We start from the raw sequence: 23467 nt of genomic DNA, 5'->3' as shown, positions 1-23467 counted from the left end.
TGAAGTATTTGTTTTAACATATGACATATTGTGAATAAGTTTTTACCGTTTACTAATATGTAAATGTCGGAATTAATAGTACTTGTATGTAATTTCAGATGGTATACCATGTATGCGATAACATTAGTACCGGGTCTAGCTAGAATTTTCATTACATTGAAAATGTCGAATTTCGTGTCGCTAAGCAGCATTTTCATTTTAATGAAGAGTGTAGCCCAAGGTCACCGTTGACTTGTATAGTCGGTAAACAAATTTAAGTGGGCACCCGTTAAAGAGTAATAACTTTTTTAAAATTCAACCAAACGACTTGAAATTTTTTGAGATGTGAGAAGATCGCGATTTTTAACTTTTTCATCTGTGCCTATAATGAAAATTTGTAGCTTTTGTAGGTCTAAGTAAGTTATATCCGTGCATACAGTTTCATCGAAGTAATAAAGGATTTTTCTTCATACTTACATCTTTGAGATCATATTTGGTGCTTATACCCTTGGTACCTGACTTCACAATGTGATTAATGGTGACTAGGGATGATCCAAAACTAGAAAAAATAATTTTCGTTGTATGTACAGTAATGCTAAACGGTGAATTCAGAAATTATTTTGACAGTTCCTCGAGGAAATAGTTAATACTTCACTTCTTCATACAGTTTAGCTAATTTTTAATAAAGTGATGCCACCTATTGATCAAGATTTGAAGAATTTTATTTTATAAAAATCAGAAATGTTGAGTTCAACGGTTTTTTTTTTATAAACTCTGCTGAAATCATTTTATCATTTATCACTTTTAGGGTCGCAATATATAATATTCCAAATCAAAATAGTAGCATAAATGATGTAATTTGAAAATAAAAGTTTCTTAATTTTCGATAAACGTTAATTCTAAAATGTTTGTTGATTTTATTACTAATTCTATATAGGATAAAATTTCCAATTATAATATTATTTTGTAACACGAGACAATATAATTTTGTAAATATTTCGTGCTCTCTGAAACTATAGGTACAGTTTTCTTTCGATATAAGACGATGGCTCGAGACGGTTTCCAACGTATTGCGGATGAGGGTACCTATTCGGCTTAATATTACTCTTGAGTGCGCATAGAGCTTATGGGTCCCATAAAGTCATCCGGCAGACAAAAAGTGGTCGGCCGTGCAGCGATATCTTTCGCTGAAGAAAGATGGAATGTGACGTACCCTCTCGTTCAAAGAAGAAGAGGGGATAGAGATTCTCTTGTTGCGAAAGAAACATCGTCGTCTTATATCGAAAGGAAACTGTATTAAAATATCGGTGCGGCTATATATTTGCCACTTGATGTAAATAGACTTACTATTCTTTAAGGCGCATCCACTTATTCCTCAAGAAGTTGAACGCCAAAGACTGTCCAACAGGATGATTAGAAATCGAGCCAAGTACCCGTCTGGCATCCTGTTTCCTAATTCCGGAGTTCTCAGTGATCGTCCATTCCAAGTATCGACTGAGAAGCCACGTTTCTTGGGTACAACCCAGTGCATTCAGCAGGAGATCCTTCTCAGAACCCACGTTTGTCTGTTGGTACATTTGCCAAGCGAAATTCCACTCGTTTTGCCCGCCAACCCGAATGGCAGTACAGTAAACCACAGACTTCAAATTCGGTGAAATTCTAAAAAGAAATTATGCTGATTGCTTGAATGCTTCATTATCCAACTGGACACAGTGGTTACTCTAGGTGTGTCCCAAAAGCCTAACAGATAAAAGTCCGAAAAGTATCCCCACTGCCGCGGGGTATATCCAGTGAAGGGCCATCAAGCTTGAGGAACCTCGGTTGCCGAAACACATTCAATATTGTTTTAAACTATCTGTTATGGTTGATACTTACGGATTATTTCTGTTCGGATTGGGCATGTTACGCCAATTATAAAACTGACTTCTGGCATTGTGGACACAATCCTCGTGACCAAAATTACACGCCCATGTTAATACGTTGATACGAGTGAACACCGTTAATTGTGGATCGTCAGCGTTATCCTTGAAGCCAACTTGTTTGTAAATGTTGTCAATGAGTTTCAGAACGTAGACCTGAGAAAAACGCGAGAAAAATTCCAAATGTAAAACAAAATTTATTTCTAATGCTCAGCTTACAAGAGAATCAATGTTCAAAATTCATTAGGAATTTTTATAGTGATATAGATAATACCAGCTGGTTAACTCTAGCATCAATAACATAACATTTTGTACTGTGACCACTAAGTTCGAAATGTTCATATCTAAAATTTTCAAGGTATTTTTTATAATTTTAATACCTGATAACAATTTTGCAATTTCTCTGTTATCTCTTTTATGCAACTATTTTTGAGGATTGTATGTGGGTTAATTCATATATGTTAAGGTGTTGAATATAATATATATATCTATATTTATTTACTCGGAATTTATCGTAGCCGGGCATTTTGACCAGCATGGTATCTAAATAGTGCATGGCAGTGAAAGCAGCCTTCCAAGGTAAGTATTCAGTCTCGTGTGCCAAGTATGACGTGACATCCAATGCAGTAGCGTAATCTAGTCTTCCAGCTCTAGCTAAATTTAAGGCATCATCGATCAACTGCGCTCGATTGATCGTTGATATATCTCTGAATGATTCCTTGTTTAACTGGTTAATTATCATCTGCCAGTTCATTCTGTCATAATTGACTCTGTAGTAACCTGGAGACAGAAGATTCAATGGACGTGAAATCATATTAACGATGCTTTTATTACGTATTAAATGTAATGGAAATTACAACTAAAGCGACAGAGAAAATTCCTGTAATAAACATTTTCTTTGAATTGGATGCTTTTGTTAAATTTTGTTAAGACTAATAGATGTAAACACACCTGCCCCTACTGTTGTTGGTACTTTGTATGAGACAGATTTTTTAACAAAATATTACATACGTCTTTTTGTTAGTACTTTGGATTGGTGCAAAATTGAGTCAAGAATAGAATACTGTATATCTCTATTAATGATAAAATCATCTTAATTACACAAATGGAATTGATGCAATAAATTTGTTTACTGTTAGAATTTCTGTTTTAATTTTCGTTAAATTATCTTGGAATTCTTCAATGAAGTTTTACTTTACTCACAGTAATTCTACAAACTATAACAACAATTGCAATACGTTTGAGAAGCTCCGAGTTTTTCAAAGAAATGTAAACGAAAAATTAGGTACTTTTGATTCGTGTACAGGACAGTTAGAGTAGTGCAGTCAGAGGGCTTATCAAAGATTCTTTATGTTTATCTGTAATGAATCTCAGTAGTACAAAGTTAGCATATGGCAATACGTTTGTGAATATTTCTAAATTGTTCCACGGAGCCCCAGATCATAGTTCCAAGATAAACCACTTTTGCATGGTACGTCACTGCCGTGGACTCCTATTGACCTGATTCACGCGCGCCGCGCCGCCGCTGTTGGCGGGTTGTCATAGCTTAGGGATATCCTTAATTATTCATAACTTGCAAACGAGTAAGAAACTGCTATTTTACTACTCTGATTTTCATGGAGTCCTAAAACGACGTCTCTCTATAGTTCAATATTCTATTATTTATACAGAAATAAAGTAATTGAAATCTCAAAACCTTGCAAATCCTATTTAAATCACGTTTTCTCGTCTCCAATGATTCTCAATGGCCGACTAGAGATTTGAATAAAAATAGGTCTTCAGTTTAAAAAGCTTATAATTAATTAGGTGACCTTAGATAGGTGTGTTGTTGGAGTTCTTATAAATTTTAGCTTACCAGTTTCCTGAACGTTAAAGATTGTCCATTCTTTCGGGCCGGCATTCAATTTCGGCAGAACAATCGATTTTTCAGCTTTCATCCATTCAGATGCCTGGGTCGTGTTGAAATCTAATAATTTCTCGGTGGTGTAGGTGATTGGTATCCACCACAATGATTCAGTCTCAGACGTGGTCTTTATAGTGCCATTATGAAACCGGAAACGTTCCTTAAAATGAAATACGTAGGTCACAGAAACTGCTAATGAATGAATGATAATAAAAACGATGAATAATAGGTACAAAATGGTGGCAGAAAATATTTGAGCCGTTTAATACAAAAGCGTTGCAAACCTGCGTTAACGTTGCGGAGCCATTCTTGTAATTCCGAATAATCGTGACTACAGGGAATCCTGTCTGAAGAGTCCACGTGTCCATAATTTGCTTTATTGTTACGCTTGGGCTTAAGATATTATCCTTGTGTGCTTGCTTCGTTAGAGCGTCCCATAGATCATCCTGTTCCGCGCTTTGATAAGCCCTAAAATCAAGTTGTAAATCGTAGTTAGCAGTGATTAAACCATACTTTATTTTAAGTCGAATTAATAGACTGCGGATTTTACACATTTGTCAAGAGATTTTAAGAATATCTATATGTATAGTATTGTCAACCTATTAAAATTATTAAACCAAAAAACAGATTTATATTTAGCTCCTGCAATTAATGCGATTAATGCAAAAAAATTTGATTTTGCGCAAAGTTCCGCAGTATTGTCCGATGTTTGCTTAGTAAATAATTTATTTAGTAAATAACGCAAACTTATCGGAGTTATATCGTTCTACAATATGATCACTTACTTTCCATTTAAGTAGTTCGTTAATCCTCGTTTGAAGACCTGGGTAGTAAGGAAATGGTCCATCATTCTTATTATGGAAGCCCCTATACCGATACATATTGGTGTTACCATTTATTCATGTCATTTATTACTCGAAAAAGCTTCTAATTGTACGATCAATTATACATAATTATTTAATACCTTTTTCGTACGATATCCTGTCGAAAATTTCGCTGATCTCATCCGGGTGTCTAACTTCAATGGATATAGGGTGCGAAGATTCTAAAGCATCCAATCCAAAAACGCTTTGAAGATCATGAACCACAAACTGTTCCAAAACTTTCCAAGATGGTTCCACCTACACACGGTAAAAGGACATCTTCATGGAAAAATATTGGCAAGAAGTTACAATTAAGAGACAATGAGACAAAAAAGAGATAGTTTCACTTCGACATAAAACGACGGTATTTATTTCGCAATAAGAAAATCGCTATCCCCTCTTCTTCTGCTGAAGTTGTTCGAGAACAAAGTCAAGCTGTACAAGTACTCTCATCCGAAATACAACGGAAGCCGAAGCCATCGTCTTATATCGGAATAAAACTGTAAAAGCTTTTACTTTTTGATTTTTGATTTTTAACTTACTACGTCCATGCCGACGTATTCGACATAACTGGCAAACCCTTCGTTCAACCAAAGGTCTGTCCACCAACTCGGAGTTACCAAGTTTCCAAACCATTGATGGGCAAGTTCGTGAGAGACTACGGTGGCTACTCGGTGTTTATTGTTACTGGTCGAAACGCCATCTTGGTATAATAGGGCTGTTTCCCTAAAACGAGCAGTAATTACATTCTAAAATCCAATTATTCTTACATTACTACTATACTATAAGGTCAAATTGATTTATACAGGGTGTCCCAAAAATGTTGTACTTCCTTGAAAACTTTGAAGTAATACTTCCTTTGAAGTAACTTTTTCGTTTGCGATAATGTTCTCCGCGGCTTTGTTACGAAATTACCAATGAAAAACGTGTGTTTTCGTTAATAACATCTTAACAAAATCACGGAGAACAATTTTGCAAAGGAAAAAGTTACTTCAAATGACGACACTTTTGTGACACCCTGTATAAATTAGAGGACATCCTAACGTTATAAAACATACAATTCATATATTGTACAAATAGAAATCATTATGTCTGTTAATTTAAATAAAATCTCGAGTCACCTGTAAGTAATCAAACCCCAGTTTTCCATGGCCCCAGCCGCAAAGTCGGGCAGAGCTACATTGTCAATCTTCGGCAGGGGAAATTTAATTTTGAAGTAATCCTCGAAATATTCAAGGACCTTCGGGCCTATCTTCAAACTGTAATGTGCTTGGTCAATGGCCTCGCTACGTGCCCAGACTCTGAACTTTCCAGACTCTGATTTCAACATCTTGAAATCGGAAACTATGAAGGCAACGAGGTAAGTGGACATTGGTACCGAACGCTCGTAATGGTCCCACACGTAGGATGGTAATCCTGGCCTGATAACAAAAAATGTTATGCCATCAGTTTTCAGCATAGACAAAAAATAACAATTATTTTGAAAAGTCCAAAGAAGAAAATTAACGAAACGTTATATTTTGCAGAAATTATTCTAAAAATGAAGCAATTAAAAGATTTCAAGATTTCCATGGATTTTTTATTATACTGACTTTAACATTTATCTATTCAATGAGAACACTTTTGACAAAAGTTCCTAACAATTTGTTAAGAAAATTGTTTTCATTTTCAGAAATTTGTATGGATACCGGTTCCTAGTCAACATATTTGTAGTAGTTATTACAATAATTATTCTTAATTTTCCTAACTTCAAAATGAACAATGTGGTTTGTATACTTTAAACGGGTAAATGCATAGTAGCCTTGTATGGACTTTATGAGTCACTACATCTGCAATGACACATTTGCAAGGAACATCGCCCAAGTGTGACACGCTAATATTGATGGAAACCTTGCACCGAGGTAGTGAGCATGAAAACATTCTACTTGTACTACGTTTAGCAACTCATGTTTGTGTCATGGAAGCGAAACCATTTTTTTTTCTTTTTCAAAGTTTAATGTATATGTAAAACATTTTCTATTGCATGATAAAGATCTACAATAAGAAACACATCTCAAACATTAACACTTTTTGGTATTAACCAAGATATTAATACCATAGTCTAAACAAATTTGAATAAAATCAGATGTAGTGTTATAATAGTACATTCTGTCCTATATTTCATAAAAATGGAGTATTTTATTCATCTATCTTAATTTTCGATTTTCGAGTAATTGTGAATGTTTGAACAGCGATCTTTAAAAAAATTTTAAAGATCGATTTTTAAAAAAAAAATAGTACAATAATAAATTTGGACTCATTTTAATACCCTACTTCCGCAGACCATCATTTATTATTTTTCTACAATATTTCTGCATGATATAGCAAGCGAAAAACTGAGAACGCGTTTTTGACCGAAAATGCTACAAATTGAATCGTCTGTAGAAGCACTAAAAATTTTTTCAGGATTAACAATGCAAGGATATCTTAGATAAAAATGAACGATGGATTACAAAAATAGAGACTTCGAGATTTATTACAAAATTAATCCAGGCACATTTCTTGTTGTGCTATATTGTTTAAAAAAATTAAAAGTTCAAATATCAACAATTTCTCGAGAACGGGAAATCTAGTGTTCAAATACTTCTTGGATCCACTGTAGATTATAATAACAAGTAATTGTCCTAGAAAAGATTAACATTGTTATTAAGCAGCCTTGCATACAGCAATTACTAATATTTGATGTCTATGTTATTTTCCGTATTGCTGCCACTATCAATTATTACGTACATGTGAAAATTACATTCTTTAGAAGACAGTTCATTTTGCTTCGTTAATACAAGAGTGTCAATTCAAGGCACGAATTACTTGAAAATGTTTTTCGGTTCTTGGATACCCGGATTTATTTCTACAAGCAAAAGTAGACATGTATAATAATAATTCTATCACGTCCTACTTAATTGTTGTTAATAACTAATAAATTATATTGCTTCATAAATATTGTACGTGGTATAAACACTGTAATTGTCCAGATCTTCTAAAATTTGAATATGTTGACTATGAAAAATCATTTTTCCTAATCATTAGAAATCAATTTTAAAATGCACTAGATCATTTGATGGTGTACATCGTTCAAGTACATCGTTGCTTTATGTTGTTTGTCTGTTTACAGCTAACGGAATCTTCTGCATTATTGGGTCTAACAAACGAGAAGCGTCGCAGAACAATTAGCTGGCACGATTCGTCTTACACAAACAACTTGATTATACGTTCCTTGCTGATTCTGGAAACTAATTCTTCGTTTTATTTGTGTCAATTGCGCGTGCATCACATTTATTTAACATTGGATGAGCTATTACGAAATTTAAGCGTCTTGCCGGAAAAATTCTAATCACTAAATTGATGTCTAACTGAATCGATAGATATCGATACCTGGTTATTATAGTTATTTTCTTATAACCTTGTAGAAATATTATAAGGCACGAATCAATGGAAATGTGATATTTCAGAAAGAAATTACATAGAACATTAACACTTTAACTTTGGAACCAAAGTTACAGATACTTTTTATTTTTCATTATTACTAAATGTTTGAAGTGAAATGTATGCAAAAGTTTTAGTTCCTCAATTTTCTGTCATTTGTACACGACATAAGGGACCCAATTGCTGTGGGGGTACCAATTACTGTGCCTATATTAATTATACTTATTTTTAAACCATAATGAATATTAAAAAAGAGATATTAAATTTATTTCATTAAAATCAATTTATATATATATATATATATATAAATCTATCTATCTATCTATCTATCTATCTATCTATCTTCTCTTTTTTAATAATAATCTACGGTTCCTTACCCTACGAGGTATGTTATCAGTCGATAATGAAGTTGGTTATTTAGACACATCGATGGCAAACAAACAATTGCACCAAAAAGTGGACAATTTTAATCATTGTAACAGCAAGTCGTTACGAATGAACGATTGAAAAAGACTAAGACTTTTGCATACACCTGAAAACCTAAAGCTACCGCCGGCGTTTGTGCGCGCATTCGTGCGAACGAATGAAAATTATACAAATCTTCGATCCCAGTTTGTGAAATCATTCAGGTCCCTATGAAATGGTTGCAGTTTGATATGTTACATTTGACAAATGCGATTCCTAGCGATGTTGAAGGATTAGGATTAGGATTAGGATTTTCCCTATATCACTTTTGTTTTTCCCTATCCCTTGCTGTAAATTTTGATTCGTTTCGAAGAAACTGGTGTTCCAAATATGTTGCATTTCCTCCATACATGTGGCAACTTTCCCCTACGTTTTAACCTGTAAAAATTGATTAAACGATCATAATTACTCACACAGGCATGGGCTCTCCCTTTCTTGGCATATTCGCAATCGATGTCATGTTGGTGGGCCTGGCGATGCTGATCTGAAAACGAGCTTTCAAGGCAGGCTCGTCGAAGCAAGGAAAAGCACGTCGTGCATCCGTGGCTTGAAATTGAGTGGTGGCGATCCATCTGTAATACAAAACCGAGGGGAACTTTAGTAAACAGCCATTGGGAAAGCCTTGTTTGCACTTCCATGGACTCTGTCCATGCTCAGCCCATGACGATATACCCCTGGCTACCGCAGCTATCAGAGACAAGAATCATGAGACACTCTTCTATTCAACAGGGTCGCAGGGCTTGGGGAGATGATGTTGAACTGTTTAAATTCACAGACATTTCCTGCACTGAAAAGAAATGCCGTTGGAAATAGAAGTTTCGTTGATACGAAATGCTGGAGACGGAATCTCCGTTCTTTTACCACTAACCGTAGCCAGCATAAAATATCACTGATATACGCTGTTTTATCAAAATTTCTAAGCTGAATTTATTTAACCCCTTAACTTGTACGCTCGAGTTAATTCGAGCGCGCTAAACAGGCCAAACTGTGCACACTCGAGATAATTCGAGCGGCGTTGTATTTTATGCTGCTATAATTTTTCACACTCGAATATAATAGAGAATTGAAAATAACAATGTGAAAGCAAAGAAAAAAAATCGTTTTATTGATATTTATCATTTACGTGGGATTGTAAGCTATAACACTTATTTATTCAAGAATAAAATTTAGCCTTTTTCCATGGAATAAAAGCGCAGTATATCAAAAATTGATTTTTTCAAAAAAACTGTGCGTTAAGGGGTTAAATATCTCGAAATTTTTATAACAATATATGCTTGAATGAAAAAATTTATTTAATAATTTCTAATAATTAAGTGTTTGTCTAATAATAAGTCTAATAATAAGCGTTTTTAAACATATTTTTAAAGAAGTATTTCTGCGAAATCGAACAGACAGGTTTTGTTTCTTAGTCGAATCATAAAAATATCTTCTAACATTTTATTGGAACATAACTGAAGAATTTAGAAAATGTTATTTCTTGAATCTAACAGTTTTACGATTGCTTTTGTCTTTGTATTTTGTTGAATATAATAAAGCTACACTCTTCGTGTTACTTTATCGCGAATTATGTAATGGTAGGTTTGTACAATTTAATCGGCGAGGATATTTACCTGATCTCACTGCCAACGGTATAAGAGCTTCTGTAGAAACCTTGCAAGTAATCGTTCAAATAACCAACAAACTTGAGATGCACAAAGTACTGCTTGCCCTCTTTCAACGTGTCTGAGGTTTTAATCACGTGAAACTGCCGTTCAGTGTCGTTCTTTTGCTCGACTATTCCGATCGCTTTGGTTGAGTTGCTTGTGCCTGAATATTCTCTGATATTCGTGAAACTTTCATCGATGTCCATGCTAACCGCGTGTAACGTCACATTTTTCGTATCCTCGGTTACGTTCACAAGAATCTTCACCTAAAACCATAATCACAGTTTCGTACTTACAGTGACTCACAGCAAGTAGCTCTTTTAAGATTGAACCGAGCTACTTGAATTTTTTTTCTAGAAAACAAGAAGAAAAAAAGTATATTTTATCGGCGACAGGATAACTGGTGTCAATTTTTTGTAGTTACATTATTTTTCGAGAAACGAAGGTGACTTTCATGCTATATATTCTTTGTCATATGGAAGCGTGAGTCACATGTGACACAATGACTTCCAAGGTCATACAAGGACATAAGGGAAATATGTAAACTGAAGTAGCATGTTGCGGCTACAAATTAATAATACTACAGATCAGGTAGTTTGTGTTAACGTTGCCCTTGATATGAATGCACATGCGTTTTTTATTTTAGTTTTTAAGTGGTTTGAATCTCTCGTAGTATAAACATCATCTTTAATATGACTCTATAAAAAAATCCATAGGTGACAAATGAATCGTGCAGGCCATTTTATAGGTCCGTACGGTCCGATCGATTTGGTTCAATTTACCGCGAACACCCTGTACATATACAGCTTCTCTAAGTAATTTTTCGATCGCGTTACACGGGGATCGACCACATCGTCTACCGATATTTTCCAGCCAGCTCTGCACGAAGTAAAAGCAACAGTGGTTTCCCCGACGCCAGACAAAATCGTTTAAAAGAGGAAGCGTATGCGTACCTCGCCGTGGTAGGTGAAGTTTCCCTCCCATATAAACGGTATCAACCTCAGCTCGTAACTATGTGGTAGCACCGATCTAGGCAATCTGACGTCCAGTTTCTTCTTGACTGAAAACTCCGTGGGGAACATGCCGCGCGGTTCGAATACGGAATTCCTGAGATCATTGCACGATTTAACGAGCTTTTCCTCCAGGCACGGGGCGAAATGATAGACCAACAGTCCCGTCACTACCAGGGACGCCAGGAATGCCGCGCTCAGAAGGAAACCACCGCAAGGTGACAACGTGCATCCTCGTTTCCGGCCGAACGTTGTCGTGTGATCATCCATCATTCCTAAAACCTCGCGAGACATATCATGTGGGGACCTGGAATCATTCAAACACATTCTCGTTCTATCAGCTACTCGAATATGCTTCTGCCGTTCTGTCGGTAAATATACAGGGTGGGTCACCACATTTTGCCATCTAGATTTACGTCATTATTATTACGCGTAGCAAACAATGTTTCAGATGAAGTTGAATGGTTTTGAGAGTGGCACATTCTGATGGTACATTTTTTTTTTGTAGGTGGACGTGTAAAGGACGTATGAAGGTCATTAATGTTTTTTTTTTGTTTTCAGCAGCTGATGCTCCTTCATATTCTTTACAAAAAAGTATTAATCTATTTGTGTAAAAAAATCATTAGTTTAGGAGATATTTTAATTCCAATTTGTTAGGAAATCTCGACTTTCTGGTCAATATTATGAATTCAATGTGATAATGTAGTAGGAGAGCAAGAATTATCATTGTAAATATTTACATTTTCTGTGTTGATAATTCTTGCTCTCGTACTTATTGTGAAAAGACTTATTGGTCCATACTTTATCGAAGGATCACTAACCGGACCAAAATATGCACATTTTTTATCAAATGTTCTATGGACATTTTTAGATGATTTACCATTGCATACACGACAAATAATGTGGATTCAACAAGATGGTTGCCCTGCTCATTATTCAAGAATAGCAAGATTCATTTTCGTACAAAGTGTACGCTGAGTCTCCGACTACAATGGCCAATATGAGGGATCGTATCATCAATGAGTGTAACAAAATAACATCAGATACACTACGTAATGTTACTGAATCATTAACTTCTTGATTAAGAAAGTGTTCCGATGCAAATGGTCGCCACATTGAACCTTTTCTGTAAAGAGACATTAGAATTGAAATATCTCCTAAACTAATGATTTTTTTACACAAATAGATTAATACTCTTTTGTAAAGAATATGAAGGAGCATCAGCTGGTGCAATAAAAAATATATGATTCCATTTAAAAAAATATTAATGACCTTCATATGTCCTTTACACGTCCACCTACAAAAAAAAGTACCATCAGAATGTGCCCTTCTCAAAACCATTCAACATCATCTGAAACATTGTTTGCTATGCTTAATAATAATGACGTAAATCTAGATGGCAATATGTGGCGACCCACCCTGTATATATAGTTCTTTCGACCATTTTTTGTATCTTCATAAGATTTGAAGTACTACTGGGAAAGGCAATGCTGGATCGGAATAGATAATATATATGCAGGGGTTTACGGGTACCCGAAATTACGGCCTCGGGTCGGGTTCGGGTCGGGATTCCGAAAGTTTGTCGACACATAAATATATTCTGGTACCCGTTGTTTCGGGTCCCGATTTGCGACTCAAGACTTGTCGCGTGATTCAGTACAAAACTTTTCCCGCGTAATTTAGTGTCGGGTACCCGCACACTCCTAGTTGTCTGATTAGATTATGGCGAATACGGCGGGTGTGGTAGCACATTCCATTCAAGCAGTTCAAACGTTCCCCGGACTGGTTTTGCAAAATGCGTGGTATAGTATTGTCGTGCGAAAAATTCACTTTGTCATGTCTTTTGGCATATTCTAGACGTTTTCCTTTCAGTATACTTCAATATACTTCCTTTCCAGTCAGTATACTTCACTCCCGGCCACTCGAGAACAAAGCAAAATCCACACATAGGTATACTGATCCGAAATACGGCAGAAGCCGATCCTGATCCTTCGCCTTATTTCGGAACAAAACGGTAATATTGTGTAGTTACCTAGGTATTTACTATTGCTTGTTTAATAACGCACTGGCGATGCGGGGAACACGGTGTGGTTGAATAATTATACTCTGGTGATTATACTGTGCTCGCGGAATCTATAAAATTGCTCGATTCAACAATCAGCTCCAAAACGAGATTCAGCGTAACTCTAACAGTGTAACGTTGCCCTTCTGTACTTTTAATATTATCCCCAAAGGGCTAAAATTCGAGGGTCATATTCTGTGAAATCGAAGTGGGGATGCTCGGGGGATGCTTGCTGTGGAGATCCGGAAATCTTGAGGATGTTCTCAAAATTTCTGTATAAGGAAATCTTATGGAGTTTGTCACTGTATTGAGTCACGCCATGCTGCATCCAGCCGGAGCATAGACTCAGTAAAGAGATTAAAAAATTCTGATCGAAATAGCAGAGTTTGAATTGGATTTTCGTTTGTCTGTAAAAACGACAGGTTGTCAATCGTTTATCGATTATCCGAACCGATGATATCTGAAGTCGCAACAAGCTTCAAATAGCACAATCTAAAATGATCCATACGCAATGCTGTTTATTGTATAATTCAATACAGACGGACCTAGCAATTTGATTAGGTTACTGTTCCATTATATAAACTTTCAGGTGTCCTTGTTTAGATCGGACACTTATACTACTACACTTATATATTACGTTTCGGATTACTCAAATCAAAATCAAATTAAATCAAATTAAATCAAATTTAAACTATTTAAAAAAAAATTGGCTGCGTCATGAAAAATTCCAGTGTGTCTTTAGAAGTATAATTATCAGACTAATTTAGCAAAAATGATAAAAACGATATTACTTATTGATTATGTTTGAAATTATTGCGTACAAATCCAAAATTTGTCATTTGCGTAACAATATTGTTTATGCTAATGACAATCTTGTATTGTTTTTTGATAACTACAATTTCATATCAAGTGCTATGTGTATTACGTTCATACACGTATCAATGTGAACGTAATAATTATTTGTATATAATTATTTAACTTACACATTTGTTACATGATCTATAAGAAGTGTATTTTACCAAGCAGTACAACAAATTAAAAACACAGAATTCAATACCATAAAATGCTGAATATGTAATCAAAATCATTTCACTAAAGAATAAATAATCTAACATCGAGTTTAGAATAACAATACAACGTTTAAATTGTAAATAAAATGATTTGGCATAGAATGCCACATGTAATATAAAAATAAATAAATTTTCTTGAATATCCAATTCAATTGAAACTTATGGTGTAACGTACTGTGTCTTATTCTTCAGGCATTGGCAAACGTTATTAGCGCGTGTGATGAAATATACGCAGGCTGTCATTGGATCATTGTTCTGGAGAAACTTCCTGCCCAGAGTAAACAGGGTGAAGGTAACCGGTCATTAAAAGTAATTTCACGTTTACATCAAACGCGTCAAGGAAAGGAAACGTCCAGAAAGGATCCTTGCAATTACTGGTCGCCTCTTATTGACAATGAATCAATTAAATAGGTGTTGCAAACTCAATGGAATCAATCTCAAGGAACATCGATTGATTCGGTCGCCAGTAATCAATTCCGGCGTAGCTGTCTGCCATTGCACGGAATAGCCGAGAGGTTTGTGGTTTGTTTAATACGACAAAGTGAAATGTACAATCTGCAAAATACTTACTACATTCCTATAATAATTATTCTATGTATTAACACTCTGAGTATCAACCACAAAAATCCCATAAAATTAAAGTAATTTATTTTATGAAATAAAAATAAAAAAATTAAGATGTACGATACCGGCTGCTCTTTCCACCTTCTTGTATTTTCCAAATCATAAGCAAATTTTGCATTTTTATTTGAATATATTAGTGCGAAAGTTCACTTTCAAATCTGAATAAATGATTGTCTCCTACTTTTGAGAGACGTGTTAATTAGTGTTAGTCTATCTTTATTTAAATACGTGTTTGACACTGGAAATAGGATATTACTTCTAAAACGAAAGCAAATCTGAAGCAAGAAAGTTACGAGATAAATATTTGATTGCGAAAACTTTACAAATTACTTCTCCTTTCGTCTATAAGTTTATGTCGTTAATAATATTAGGAGTAACAATACATCTTATCAAATTATACATCTACCTTTTGACCCATTTCCATCATAAGGAAGAATGAAAAATAATGTCCTAAAAATAAATGAATGATTTGTCATTTTGTTTTATTATTTCACAATAGAAAAAATTCAAAAAGTAAGAATACCTCGTGTTTCAGTAATTTGTACGTATTGTTACGTATGTAATGTATTATTGTAAATAAGAAATAAAGAAGTATCTCCAGTACTTATGAAAAAGTAGTAGCATATTTAATAAAATGTTTAACATCCAACGAACGACGTCAAGTATCAAACTTATTAATGTAGAGTTAAAGACTCTCTGTGATTTTATTGCTATTATTAATTGCTAACAACTTTTAAAATTAATTTAATAGTTGAAAATGACATAGTAGTAAGGGACATTATTTTTGCACTAGGCTAGGAAGTTTATGACTGCTGTTGCGTTGTGTCTCTCCGATACCAAAAGATACAGGTAAGTGCCTACGGCATGTCAGTCGCAGTGAAAACTTTTCAAGAATTGTCTGGCACTGCGAGGTGTCGCAACATCGATTACGCTTGTTCATAGCTCTTACTCTTTCCGTTATGTCAAACTCTCTCTCTCTTATGGTTTGTACCTGACTAGGATATTTTCTCTTATTGCAAGGTCTCCATATAACATACACGTATACACTATAGCCTTGGAAAAAATAATGCGATCAAACAAATCGAGTGTCCGCCATTATAATTATTTATATTTCCAATGTGGAAAATAATTTCATTAACGATAAAGGTAAATGCAATGATACACCTTATCATATACAGTGTGTCCCACGAACTTTGCCCACCTGAAATATCTTTGTTATTTTAAGCAATACCCGAAAATGTTTGAAATAAAAGTTATGGGATTTAAAACAATTAATAATACAATAGTAATATCAGTTTTGGACAAGTGGACGCGCAATGGAGATATAAAGGTCATTGTTCTTCAAAATTATGTCAGCTAACAGGATCATGTATCAGGCTTGAGTTCAGTTTATACTGACACCCTTTGTTGCATATTATTTTGATTATTTCTTTTGGCAAACTTGAAATAAAGAAACGTCGAAATAATATACTATTTACAACAACTATTACTTCAAATAAATCTATATTATTTTTATGTTCAAATAACAGTATTGAAAATAACGATGCGAAATAAATTATTTCAAATAGTTATTTCTTATAAAATTTATCCAAGTCAGGCAATGTGTTATTAATGTGTTGCAAAGCTTTAAGAGTTATTCGAATTCACAGAGAAAAGCAGAACAGACTATGGCTCAGTAAATTAATTCGGTTTTTACATATTCACTTTCCAATGGCGCAAGTGCCGATACATAAGAAATCATTACATAATCGGAATGTATATGGAATATATACGAAATGTAATACGATGTAAAAACTGCGGAATATAAATTTTGATGGGCTAGTTGCCTAAGACAAGTTATTAGGCTACCGTAAGATAATATATAAAATTAAGTAAAATATATCCGACACTGATGATTTGTCCTTACGCGTTTGTTTACATGTGTTTCTGAGCTCTGATAATAAGTTTTGCTAGCAAGTTAAACATTACTCTATATTTCAATTACAAACCTCTGTAAATTCTACTAATTGGACATCCCCTTTGTTGTCAGATTATGCATGTTTATTAAAGATTTTTCGTAAATATTTTACACAGATAGGATTCACATATTCCATCGACACTCTCACGCATTACAAATTAAATATTAGCATAAAGTAGACAAAATTTATTACCGCGCCGTTTTATAATAACGCTTTTCCATATTTATATGTATACGAATGATTGATTAGTGCAATGATTTCGAACCTATCGATTACATAGAATTTAACTCAAATCATGATATAAAGAAGTATACATAGAAAACGTAGTTATTCAAGTGACATAAAAGGCACCGAATATTATATGAACTCATTTCATCGAGCTCAAACGATAATTAACTATAGGTCTTTATAGGAAATCGCAATATCTATTACTTAAAAAAATTGTTCAAGTTCGACACAGAAAATTTTTATTTTGCATAGAAATCCGTAATCTAATTATCACGTCTTCATCTACCAACTATAGTCTTCCGACAATTTTCCCTATGAAATATATAAAAAATCTTCTGAAGAAATCGGATAATTTCGGACGAACATTTCAAAAGTCGTTACTCTTAACTCGTTAGATTACAGACTGTAGAATGGCACCGGAACGATCCCGGAAGAAAATCGACACAATAGTTAATACAACTGTACAAAACTATTAACATTTTGCCTATTTTGCCTTTTTTTCACGTGGCAATCCTCCAACTGTTTAGATGGTGGAAAACTGCTATAGCATGAATAAATGAATTAATATTAAGGCATAAACAAATTGAATTCAATAAAATTATACAGTCATTCCCTAATCTAATTTTTCAGGTAGCATTGCATAACTGTTCTAACGAACAGCATGTTACTTTCCCTCCTTCCGAATTTAATGTCACTAGCTGTAAGTGAATTCTTGGGTACAGAAAGTAAAAAAGCAAAACAGTGACTAGTACAGTGTATAAGACTAAACTGTATTTATCTTAACTATTTAGTTCACTATCAAATCTTCGTCTACCTACCATGCACAGTCAGCCGACGATTCTCCGAACTGGATGAATGTAAAATCTTGCGAAGAAATATAGAACAATTTTGAACAAACGTTAACGGTCACCGAACTTCGTTTCGGGAGCCGTTAGATGAACGTTAGACCGCCGACTATAGAATGACACCGGGGTACGATCGAGGAGGAAGGTCGACGCGAATCGGCGCGAATCGGCGCGAAAATGTTCCGCTCCAGGCCGTGGTTAGCGCGCGACTGGCAAGGATCTCGTAGCATTCCGGCTTCGTAGCTTCCTCCATCCTCCATACTCCTTCCTCTCCTTGCCATCCGAGCTTCCTGTCCTCCCCATCTCCCGCTTGCCGAGCCACTCGTATCACCTTCCGTAACCATACATCCTTCCACCTGCATACCGTCTTCCGGATCCTGCGAAATCATACGATCGACAGGACGCCACAGGTTCGATGAATCCTAATATCAACGTCACCGTTTCTCGCTTGATCGATCGCTTCGCTTTGTCACTTGCAAACTTGTCGATTAACTCTTTGCACTCGTACACTCCGCGATAATAGGACACTATACAAAATCCTACAAATCTGTGTTATGAAAGAGTATTTGTCCCTCCCATCTTCTTATTGTACACGCCATGAGAAGTATTGGGTTGTTCGGAAAGTAATTTCGTTTTTTCCCAACCGAGGACGTAATTGTATTTTTTCGCAGGCAACTTCGCCCTTACGCCGCATTCTCATTATTAGACTGCGGATTTTATGCATTTATGACAAAAATGAGTGGGTGCAATTTGAAAGAATAGGAAGATTACAAGAATTTAAAAGAATAGATCTATTATTTCTAAGTTGTTGAAATCATTGTTGAGGAAACGATTTTTATTTTGCAGAAAAATCCGTGGTCTAGACATTGTATATTTTGACAGCTGATATAGCAAGGCTTGTTTCTGAAAAAGTTTGTTTGATTCTGCGCAATAGTTTTTGTTTGGTGCCCTGTCTAATATGGAAAGTTGAAAGTAGTATTTTCGGCAGATTTTACTTTTTTGGTAACTTTTACTTTTCTGGTTTGCAAAATTTCGTTCCAATTTTGATGTTGAATGTACACCACGTTCTGGAAGGTCAGTTGAAGCTGATAAAGACAAAATTGGGTAATTAGGTAATTAGGTACATTAGTATTGCACCGAAATGGAGAATATATAATTACATAAAAGATTTATATACTATAAGAAAATCGTCTTTCATTTTCATCAAAAAAGAAAACGATATTACTTTCCGAACAATCCAATATTATATAATTATAACTGGACCCCGCATCTTTATGCAAAGTAAAAATTTTATAACTCGTCTCTATGCAGTGGAAGTTCCATGAAAATTTATTAAATTCTTCTAATGTCTTTGCAGTGTTATGTTGCACTCATCCACTTTTACCATCAATGCATAACATCCGCAGTCTACCTACCAGCAACTTGAACACATTTACTTATTTATTAATTACGGAAACGATTTCTCTATTATCCCCGGAATACTAAAACTGACTATTTTACAGTACTTTAAAAAAAAAATAACAAAAATATGTTCATCCTGATTGTTAACGATTTTTATTATAGTATATGTTTCTAAAATATAAATTGTAAGATAAAGTACTTAGTAAGATAAATAATCGTAAGATAAAGAATTTAGAATCCGCTATTTTGTAAGGTTCCGTAGTTCTAGTGATAAGTGAGATTTGGCATGATTTTTATTGACATAGATTAATTAAAAATATTATATCGAACTACTCTTTAGACAATGAAAACTATAAACAAATATTTCATTTTAATCACATTAATTAGATTAGTGTTTTCTTAATTGAATTATCAAGGCCGTTGGCAATTTATGGTTACACGCAAATTCCATTAAAACAAGTGTAATAGTGAAATTTATATCAATTATTTAAAATAATAAAATTAAATTAATTTATAATCAAATTAATATAATAATAATTTTACTTATATCACACTTATTTAAAATATAAAATAAACGAATAAAAGCTAATTCAATTAAGTTACTTAAATTCGGTGGTCTTAATGTTACAGTTCTTAAGAAAATTTGTTTTTACAGGATAGAGATTTGTCATTCGTTACAGAGTGATTCACATCCAACTACAATTCCTGGATCTTTTATTATTAGAACGATGAATCGTTACTCTCATCGTTTCTTCTTATTAACCGCGAATCAGCCATGAAGAAAACTATGACACTCCAAGGCCTGTAAAGTTTTTATTTTAGTTGCGTATTCACAATAGAAAAAAACTTTTCCTCAATTTTTCTTTTATTTCGAAACTCGGTGGAGATTAATATATCGTTCACTTATAAGAAAAGTGACACAACTCAAAATATATTTATAAAAAGAATTATAATAACAAATATTATAAATTGTGCTGTACTTTATAACTAATGTACATGACAATTAACCCAGTTATCTAAATAACAACAAATTATTTTACATTTCTTAGTTGGTGATATACAATAAAAAAAATTGGCAATTTTAGGTGATTTTCAAATAGCGCTCCTGTATAATTTCCTTTTTTTTTTACTTATCTCACTTTTCTTACGTATGAACGATATATTATTCTGTTATATTTATTAAATTTAATTATTATTATATTTTTTTATTTAACGATATATTAAAAATTATTACTGCCATATTATAGATCTCCCTGACCTGAACAACTTTTGTTAATAAAGTTTTTAAATATCTCCAAAAATAACAGATATATTCAAGTGTTAATTTTTACTGGACCACATACATAAAATTATTTGTATGTATATGCAGCTTCTGTGGCACAATGTTTTGTACATTTACTGGGCATAAAGAACACATATAGTCTTCTCAAACTGTTTTAATAAATGTTTATTTATTTGCTACACGCTTCCCCTATTTCGACATAATTAATTCTTGGTTTTGAAATTCCAATTAGTTGAAATTACAAGGAGTAGGGCGGGGGGGGGGGGTTAATCTGCGATTGATAGAGTAGCGGCACGAGACTGAAGTTTAGTTAGTAAGTACCCAATAATCCTCTAAATCATCAGGAGGTGGGTAATTGATTCAGGCGCGTGTCCCTAATTGATTGAAATCATCTTTGCTACCCGTGGCGACTCATGATACGTAAATCGTTCGTCACACAAAGCTTGCGCGCGGAATTTGACACGAAATATTTCTCGCAATTGCCATCATTAGCACATCAATTACCTATAATAATTAACAAAGTATTTTCAAAGTGAAATATAGTGATACGAAATAATAGTCGTTATAAGAAATAAAATGATATTATAAGAAAGGTAAGGGACACACAAAAGAAAATAATTGATAATAAGAAGGATTGTAAATATAACAGTGCAAACTTTATTAATAATTAATAAAGCAATTACTTATTTAATTTAATTAATTAACACGTTCGTCGCCGCGTCACCCATATGAGGGTGACGGAATTATTTGTGCAGGTTTTAAAATTAATTTTTGCGTTGATATATTCATTGTACTAAACTTGATTAGGATCTGTAACATGCAAGAAAGTTGGAGGATTATTCAGTATCATACATTTAATTTTTTGCAATTTTTATTTCATTAAATAACACTTTAATTTTATGGAATTTTTGGGGTTTCTAGTTGGACGTTCAAAGTGTTAATTTAACATAATTACTTTATTTTTCATTTAGTTTTATATATAATTTCGTAAGGATTAAAGTGAATATAAAAATATCAGAAATTCAGACTTCAAATTTATTGCAAAACAGGATTTTGAAAGGTTATGTTATAAGTTTGATGTTTCAAACCAAGTCAGTTTAAAATTATTCTACAACATGTCCAATTTACGTAACGTACGCTCTTCATCCTGTTTACGTTTCTTTATTATGTGATAGGATAAAGTGAAATAAGAAGATGTACGAAATAACACTACATAGCAGCAGGAGTTATGACAATACTCAATTCTTACAAAAACGTTCAATAACGGGCTCGGCCTCTGAACGTTCCCATCAAATATAATAGAACTTTACGAACTGAAACAGTCATGAAGATTGAATTAAGTCTGAATTAGCGACTATTTTGTAAGTTGGATCTCAGTGTCAGTTGAACTTCGGTTAAATATACTAGAATCTCTGTTACCCGAATTAATCGGAAATAAGTAGAATTTAATCACATAAACCAGTTAATCAATTTCAATGAAATTTCTAACATGTATATAACTTCCTGTATATAATTCCGACTAAACGTAATTTTTCTAAAATTTCCATTACATCATCTAGTAAACGAATCAGCTTGGCAGAAAAATTAAAGTCCATTTGTAAGATAGTTATTCAGATTTAATCTGTATGCCATCAATTATGAATAGACTGCGCATCTTTATGCATTTATGGCCTATGAAAATGTTCAAACAATGCTATAATACAAAATTAGATAGAATTTAGTACGATGTGTATTTGTTTTGGATCTACAGAGGTTTTTCTCATGAAAAATAGGGTTTTATTACATTCTCTTACATTTTCTTAAAATTTGTCGGCCAAAATTGGAAATTGTATAAAAATCCGCAGTCTAATTAGGTGTGAGACTGACTGTAATTCATTGATAGAATATATGGATTACAATGGTAGTTACTGTAGCCAATGAGTTTATCTCGACAAAAGTAATATTCGTTTAACGACATTTCGTATGCAACAACCTAACAGAATATCAAGGTCTGAAGTAGTGTTCCTGATTTCTCAACATTTTTCATTTCTCGAGAAATGAGAACTAAGACTATATTTCTCGATAATTCTCGAGAATTCTCGAGAATTTTTAATAAAATAAAAAAATATTGGGAAACTTTTACCAAATTTTTATAAAGTGAAACATTACGCTTTTGTTTTGAAATGACTTCTTAAGAAGCATAATGCGTCTAATGTAGAATCAGACAATCTACTTCTTTTTTTTTTTTTGTAACAAAATCTATAGCCGTAGAAAAATTTCTTTCATTTTCTTTCATTTCTTTCATCCAAAATTTGCTGAAGATTGGGTGTCCTTTTTCCAGTGGACTCAAAAATTTGGAATTCCGTTGTTAGAGTCCGGAATTTATTTTCTTCTGCCGCTAAACTCTTGACACTAAATTCTTGAAGACTGTCTGCAATTTCTAATTCTAACTGTTTTTCCAGTGATAGTTCCTCATTCTGAGAATCTGAAGGTTTTTCACTATTTTCATAAGAATCATTGTTATATTTTCCAAAAAGTCTGCTTAGAATTTGTTTTGCCATTTTATACATATCTGCCTTGGATGTTAAATAAAAAAATGTATCTTCTGAATCTTTTTGCAGAGATTCTGGGTTATGCAGATATTTTATAAGGGATACAACAATCTTGTCTCTTCTTTTAGATATTTCTTCTGTAATAACAACAAGAAACTCATTACTCAATTCAGTATTCAGTTTTTCTAAAGTTTTAAATAAGAATTTAAGAGAATTTAAGCA

At 33.7% G+C, this 23467-nt stretch overlaps 1 protein-coding gene across 2 annotated transcripts in view; it reads right to left on the bottom strand.

Moving 5' to 3' along the window:
• The window catches only part of Superdeath (Suppressor of ER stress-induced death), a 48444-nt gene that overhangs the window by 1929 nt on the left and 23048 nt on the right, over positions 1-23467 (bottom strand). Inside the window, exons 1-14 of one of the 2 annotated variants that reach the window (XM_076792266.1) lie at positions 18005-18559; positions 11188-11551; positions 10202-10500; positions 9005-9163; positions 5786-6085; positions 5207-5390; positions 4766-4922; positions 4587-4668; positions 4086-4269; positions 3754-3961; positions 2401-2678; positions 1855-2054; positions 1327-1638; positions 457-538 (exon numbers count right to left, since the gene is read on the bottom strand). In XM_076792266.1, the coding sequence (XP_076648381.1) occupies positions 457-538; positions 1327-1638; positions 1855-2054; positions 2401-2678; positions 3754-3961; positions 4086-4269; positions 4587-4668; positions 4766-4922; positions 5207-5390; positions 5786-6085; positions 9005-9163; positions 10202-10500; positions 11188-11538 (2796 nt within the window). In that variant the 5' untranslated portion in view covers positions 11539-11551; positions 18005-18559. Of the gene's footprint in view, positions 1-456; positions 539-1326; positions 1639-1854; positions 2055-2400; positions 2679-3753; positions 3962-4085; positions 4270-4586; positions 4669-4765; positions 4923-5206; positions 5391-5785; positions 6086-9004; positions 9164-10201; positions 10501-11187; positions 11552-18004; positions 18560-23467 lie in introns of those variants that run through there. The other variant, XM_076792267.1, reaches the window with a different exon arrangement.

This window comes from Halictus rubicundus, chromosome 8 (assembly GCF_050948215.1).
Source record: "Halictus rubicundus isolate RS-2024b chromosome 8, iyHalRubi1_principal, whole genome shotgun sequence".
NCBI lineage: Eukaryota > Metazoa > Arthropoda > Insecta > Hymenoptera > Halictidae > Halictus > Halictus rubicundus.
This window is presented reverse-complemented; position numbering and strand designations above follow the sequence as displayed.